This window comes from Myotis brandtii, unplaced genomic scaffold (genome assembly GCF_000412655.1).
Source record: "Myotis brandtii unplaced genomic scaffold, ASM41265v1 scaffold966, whole genome shotgun sequence".
In the NCBI taxonomy this organism is placed as follows: Eukaryota; Metazoa; Chordata; class Mammalia; order Chiroptera; family Vespertilionidae; genus Myotis; species Myotis brandtii.
Window position 1 is genome coordinate 329878 of NW_005372000.1, and position 6829 is coordinate 336706.

A 6829-nucleotide genomic window follows, 5' to 3' on the forward strand; every position below is an offset into this window, starting at 1 on the left:
CGACTGGGCAGTGGCGTGCCAGCTCATTGGCTAGACCGGGCCTGAGCCAGAGCGTCGCTGCCCGTTTCCCGGCAACGGCTGAGCGCCGGGGCGGGGCCACGACGGCCTTCCGAGCGAGGAGTACCGCCTCTTCCCCCCGATCCCGCCCCTTCATACTGTACACCCCGCCCCTCCGGAGGACTCCGGCATGTCACTGGGGAAGACCTCCGGGGAGGCGGAGGCCCACGGGCGAGAGGCGGAGACTGGAGGGTGCGGGGGAAGGTCGATCCGCTGGACCGAAGGCGGGACTGACTTTAAGAGCCCGGAAAAGACCTGAGAGAGGGGGGTTAGGAGAGAGATGGGCTGTAAGAGACGAGCACGGAAGGGACTGGACCCCGGGTCCTGGGCGGGGCTTGGAGTGGAAGAGTGGGCGTGGAAGGGGCGGGGCGAGCACGAAAGGGCAGGTCTCGGGGGGAGTGTCAATGAGTGGGCGGGGCCTGTGGGAAGCGGTGCCCTGGAAGGAGCTGACTGCTAACAGTCTAGGGTTGTTTTTGCTCCGACTGTGCGCAGGGCTTGGACAGTACCTGGGCGATGACCGCTCCTCTGGGCTGCTTAGCACTTTGCTGCCCCGTGACCCCTTGCGCCCTGTCTTACTCAGTCACTCAGGAACACGGAATAAGCGCCTCCTTGTCAGGCGGGATTCCAGGATCAATTAGAACCGGCCTCTGTCCTCCAGGACCTCAGTCCTTTAATGAGACGATTGCAGCATAGAAAAATAAGTGTCATGGAAGAACAGCTCTTAGCATGGAGATTTGTGGGTATAGAGGGTGAGGGGAAAGAAGAGCTCAGGAGGAGATAGTACCTTTAATGAGACGATCGCAGCATAGAATAATAAGTGTCATGGAAGAACAGCTCTTAGCTGGAGATTTGTGGGTACAGAGGGTGAGGGGAAAGAAGAGCTCAGGAGGAGATAGTGTCTGAGCAAGCTTGTGAAACAAGAGTAAGATAATCTAAGAGATACGGACGTTTCAGATAAGGTCTGCAGTTTAGCTGAAAGTATCGTATCAATGTTAATTCCTTGGTTTTGAACATTGTCCTCTGGTTATATAAGATGATAACAGATATGTGGGTAAGAAGTTTACAAGAACTTTCTGTACTTTTTATAACTTTTCTGTAAGCCTAAAAATAGTTGAAAATAAAAAGTATTTTAAAAGAAGTGGAAGTTTCAGTTCAAAGGCACATACCAAGGCAAGGAAGAATGAACAACATGTCAGGGGTTGAAAGGCCAGAGACAAAGATTATAAGAGAAAAAGCAGATGGGAGGAGATAATTAGCTCAGATATAGACCCCGTGGGCTGAAGGTGACTATGGGCTGGGCTATCCAAGCAGGGACATACAGTGAGCACTTACTGGCATTGATAGGTCTGCAGCTAAAAGAGAGTTCTTAGAAGTCATTAGATGGGAAAGGAAATCCTGTGGGTGACCGAGATTGGCCAGAGAGAGTTGAGAAGAGGAAAGGCCTCAGACAGAGTCCTAAAAACACCAACACAAGGAATGGGCAGAGAGGCTTATGGAAGAGACTAAGGAGAAATAAACAAAACCAAGAACTATGGTGTCACAGAAGCCATGGGAAAAGAGGATTTCAAAAAACTAAAACGAAGTGTTGAAGGCTATAGATGTTTCTTCCAAGAAACACTCTAAAACCACAAATCTGATCACATCACTTACCTGTGCAGAACATGTCACAGGTTCCTCATTGCCTTTAGATAAAACCCTAGGTTTATAATATGGCTGACAAAGCTCTCCCTGAGCCATCTTCTGTTCACCATTCAGCCTCATCTCACACTACTAGCCCCTCAAGTTCTCTTCAAAAAACAATTGCTGTTCCCCCAGTCACCCATGCTTTTTGAAGTCTCTATGCCTTTTCACACACTATGCACTTTGCCTCTAGTGCTCTTCACTCTCCCACCTCTATACCTAACTCCTGTTCATTCTGCAACACCCAGGCTCAGTTGGGAACCTTCCCATGTACTGCAACAGCCCTCTGAGTACCCACCTAATAGAGTACCCATCACATAGATAGATGCGTAATTACCTATCTATCCAACTATTTCCTCTACCAGACTATGAGTTTCTAGAGGCCAAGGATTGTTTCTCATTCACCATTTATCCCCAATACTTAGTATAATGTTGGTCTGGCACATAGCAGGTATTCTCATTATGACTTGTTGACTGAAAAATATGATAGTAGTAAAAGGGACGTCAATTTGAAGAAGAAGTTTTAGGTTTTTGTTTGCTTTGGTATGAGAGATTTAAGCATATTCACAGAAAGGAAAACGAAAGAGTTGGAGCATCTAGAAAACATATCTAATAGCTGGTGGGATCAGGTACTAGAGGTAACAAGAAAGGAATGGTGCAAAAAATACCTCAGGATGGCCCCTATCACCCTCATCCAGCAGGAATTAGGAAGGTGGAGGTGGTTGTGAGATAGGGTACAGATAATGAAAACAGAGCTCACATCTGATATGATAGGTGTTTGTCCCTGGAGACTAGTTCAGCACCTGACACAAATGATCCACTGGATAAATAGTGTTAAATGAATAAATAATGAGGCCCAAGCAGGGAACTTGCACAAAGTAAAACAGAATGAAAGTCTGAGCCTACACTGTCACCAAAGTCTTCTGTCTAGAAGGCCCCTGTGTAGTCCAGCTTGGCGGTGGTGGTGGGAGGGAGGAGGGTAGAGAAAAGGCCCAGCCTTGTCCCTGAGGCATGCACCCCCACCTTCTCCAGGGACCTCATTAGAGATGTTTAGCTGGGCAGGTGTAAACCCAGGACCTGGGAGACAGGGCGGGGTGCTGGAGCCACACTGCCTCCACCCCTCCAGTAGAGCTGGCCCTGGTTGTGTTGCTAAGAGCTTCAGACACCAAAGACAGAGAAGTCACAGCTGGAGACTAAGGGCTGCCTCTTCCAGGCAGGCAGGCAGGCACTAGTCTGCACCTCCGGAAGCAGCCTGCCAGCAGAGGCCCTGGATATCTCACACCCAGGCACCAGGCCACAGAACCATGAGCCAGGACAGCAAAGTGAAGACGACAGAGTCCAGCCCCCCTGTCCAGTCCAAGGCCAGGTGAGAGATCCTGGTCTCTTGTGTCAGATCTGTCTGCCTCACTAGATGGAGCCTGATTCTTCTTGGTGCCCCCAGTCACAAACTCAACATTGAATGATGAATAAATGTACCATGGCTTCCCCTCTTGCCACAGGAAGACGCTGCCTGTCCTGGACCCATCTGGGGATTACTACTACTGGTGGCTGAACACGATGGTCTTCCCTGTAATGTATAACCTCATCATCATCGTGTGCAGGTTTGGCAGGACTTTAAGGGAGGGGCTTTAGCACAGACAGGGGCTAAAGAGCAAGGCTCAGGAGAGGGGCGGGGTCTGGGGGAGGGGAGGAGCCTAAGCAAGGGCCCAGTGGGGAGTGCTCAGTGGCTTGGGGAGACCACCTCGGGCACAAAGGGTGTCCTTAAGCCAATCCCTCCGCCACACAGAGCCTGCTTTCCCGACTTGCAGCATGGTTACCTGGTGGCCTGGTTCGTGCTGGACTACACTAGTGACCTGCTGTACCTACTGGACATCGTGGTGCGCTTCCACACGGGTCAGTGAGTACCAGGACTGACCCTTTGTTTCAAGTTCCCTTCCCAAAGAGAGCCCCTTAGTATTACGAAAGTGACCTCCCCCCACCTCCCGTTCCTCTTCATGGTCGGCGACTTCCTGCTGGCCGTCATGGGTTTCGCCACCATCATGGGTAGCATGAGCTCCGTCATCTACAACATGAACACTGCCGACGCAGCTTTCTACCCTGACCACGCGCTGGTGAAGAAGTACATGAAGCTGCAGCATGTCAACCGCCGGCTGGAGCGGCGCGTGATTGACTGGTGAGGATGCTGGGGAGCCAGGGCCCGGGGAGGTGTACCGGATAGACTCGGAGGCAGGTGTCTGGGTTCTTACTGCCCGGTGCGCCAGGAAGGCAACCAGGACAGGGCACTCATCGGGGTGGGGGGAGCTCACTGGGTGGGGCTTGGAAAAGGATATCATCCACTAATGGTATCTGGGCTTCGGGGAAGGGGCTGGGTAAGAGACTATAAGGAGAGAGACTCTGCACTAGGTGATGGGAACTGCCACTGCCCCGTAGAGCCCCAGAAGGCCTAAGGGAGAAGGGAAATACCCGGCCCCCCACCCCAGGGCATGGCCAAAAGCAAGATGGTTGACTATGTCACGGTAGTCCACACTGTGGGCTGAACGAGAGGAAGTGTCACCAGCTACAGCAGATGCCTCTAGAGAAGATGGGGCTTGGTGACTGAAGTGGATTTCAGTTGGCTGGTACAAGACATCACTGGTGGATGGGGTAGAAACTGACAGGAGGTCAAGGGTGTCTTATTCATTGTCTTCTGGTGGAGGCTTCGAGGCCCTGGGTGAGGGAGAAAAAGTAAAAACATATCTGTGACCAACAAAGGAGATTGTGGACTGAAGATATTTCATCAGCCAACCCTCAAGTATTCCCATAGCCCCTGTGAAACCTCAGAGTGGTTGGGCTCTTGGCTGAAGTTGAGATGAGCCCTGAAGGAAGGAGGAAGGGAGGCACAGAGGATGCTGGTGAGAAACTGGTGCTGCCCTTGTCTCCAGGTACCAGCACCTGCGGATCAACAAGAAGATGACCAATGAGGTGGCCATCTTACAGCACTTGCCAGAGCGGTTGCGGGCAGAAGTGGCTGTGTCTGTGCACCTGTCTACTCTGAGCCGGGTGCAGATCTTCCAGAACTGCGAGGCCAGCCTGCTGGAGGAGCTGGTGCTGAAGCTGCAGCCCCAGACCTACTCACCAGGCGAATATGTCTGCCGCAAGGGGGACATTGGCCGAGAGATGTACATCATCCGCGAGGGTCAGCTGGCCGTGGTGGCAGATGATGGTGTCACACAGTATGCCGTGCTTGGTGCAGGGCTCTACTTTGGGGAGATCAGCATCATCAACATCAAAGGTGGGCACCCCAGCATTGTTCCCAGATAGGGCTGGGGCGGGGCGGGGCGGGGGGGGGGGGGGGAGACAGCAGAAACCTGTCCTGAGACCAGATGATACTTCAGAGTCTACACAGATTCAGGACACGTGGCCTTTACCTGAATCACTAGAGGGCTCAGGGCAGAAGCAGGACATAGAAACAGGACATGAGAAGCTGAACCAAGATCAGTGAGAAGGGTGAGTTCTTGGAAGAGAGAGTAGACCTGCTCTGTGGGTGTTGACCTGAGGCACCAATGAGCCAGTGGAAAGTGGCAGAGATGATGATAACAATACTTATTGCGTGCATACTACATGCCCTTTTTAAAGTGCTTCTCATATACCAACTCTTTAAATTCTCACAGCAACTCTTAAAGTAGGTACCATTATCTGCATTTTAAAAGTAAGGAGCCCTGGCCACTGTGGCTCAGTTGGTTAGGGGTTATCCCATGCACCAAAAGGTTGCTGGTTCAATTCCAAGTCAGGGCACACTCCTGGGTTGCAGGGTCAGTCCCCGGTAGGGGGCATGCAGAAGGCAGCTAATCGATGTTTCACTCTCAAGTCAGTGTTTCTCTTCCTTTCTCCCTTTCCCTTCTTCTCTCTCTAAACATTAATTTAAAAATTTAAAAATAAAGGTAAGGAAATTAGAGCACAGGGAGGTTTAGGAACTTGTCCAAGGTCACACAGGTAATAAGTACACACACTTGGGTTCAGAACAAGGAACAACTTTCTCACAGCCAAATGGAAATGGAGATATTCCAACTTATTGAACTCCATTCAGGGCCAAATGCTGTCTGTGCACTGGCTCATTTATTCCTCTTATCACTCTGTGCAGTAGGAGTTGCCTAATCACAGGTAGACACTGAGGTCATGGGCGATGGGACAGCCTGGAAAGGGGGTGAGCACAGTCACTGGCTGAGGCTAGATGCTGTCTCACTGGGGGACCCCATTCTCCAGTTGTCCTGAAGGCCTCACATCTGTCCTCCAAGGGCCCCCTCAAGCTCCGCATCCTGTATGTAGTCGGCTGCTGTCTCCCTGGCTTTGGATAAGTCACTTCCCTTTTTTAGGCCTTACCTGTCCAATAGGGTGACATTAAAAACCCAAAAAGTTATTTGTGAGGATTAAATGAATAGTGCCCAGCATGTAGCAAGTGCTCAACAAGCAGTAGCTCCCTTGCCTCTTCTCGGGTCCTTCTAGCTCTGAGAGTTTGCAGCATTCGGCCTCACCTTTCTTCCCACCCACCCTTCCCCCACACTATCTTCCTAAAATGTTAATGATGCCATACAGCTCCCCTGCTTAGAACATTTCAGGACTTTCCCATTGCTCTCAGCATAGGGTCTGAACTGATCGCCTGGCTGTCCCCTCCTCTTTCCACTGTCCTCACACCCTGCATTTCAGCCACTCTGGACTGCTTCCTGTTTTCTACTCCAACCTAATTCTTTCCTACCTCCATCCCTCTGCTCATGTTCTTCCCTCTGTGTAGCTGCTCCAACCCCCCTTTCCCTAGCTGCAGCCCCCTCAGTCAGGCATCAATTACTCCAGGCTTCCCTAAATTCTCCACCTTACAGTTAGGGACTCTTCGTCTGTCTTCCCACAAAACCACATGCACATGTCCACACTGCACCAGCAGTACTGTTATGTAACTATCCAATTAAATGTTTGTCTCCTCTAGATTGTGACTTCTTGGAGGCAGGTCACTAATTCCCACCCCAGCACAGGGCCTGGTCCCAGTAAATTACTGAAGCAGAAAGAGAGGCTCAGAAGCACAAATATGGAGGGGCGGGGGGGGGGGGGGCCGGGGGGCTGA

The 6829-nt window shown here is 51.3% G+C and overlaps 1 protein-coding gene across 1 annotated transcript in view; it reads left to right on the forward strand.

The window, feature by feature from the left end:
* Nucleotides 1-2952: 2952 nt before the first annotated feature.
* CNGA4 (cyclic nucleotide gated channel alpha 4) overlaps nt 2953-6829 on the forward strand; it is a 25223-nt gene continuing 21346 nt past the window's right edge. The window contains exons 1-3 of the mRNA XM_005886233.2: nt 2953-3103; nt 3237-3338; nt 3524-3630. Of these exons, the coding sequence (XP_005886295.1) occupies nt 3042-3103; nt 3237-3338; nt 3524-3630 (271 nt within the window). The 5' untranslated portion in view covers nt 2953-3041. The remainder of the gene's footprint in view (nt 3104-3236; nt 3339-3523; nt 3631-6829) is intronic.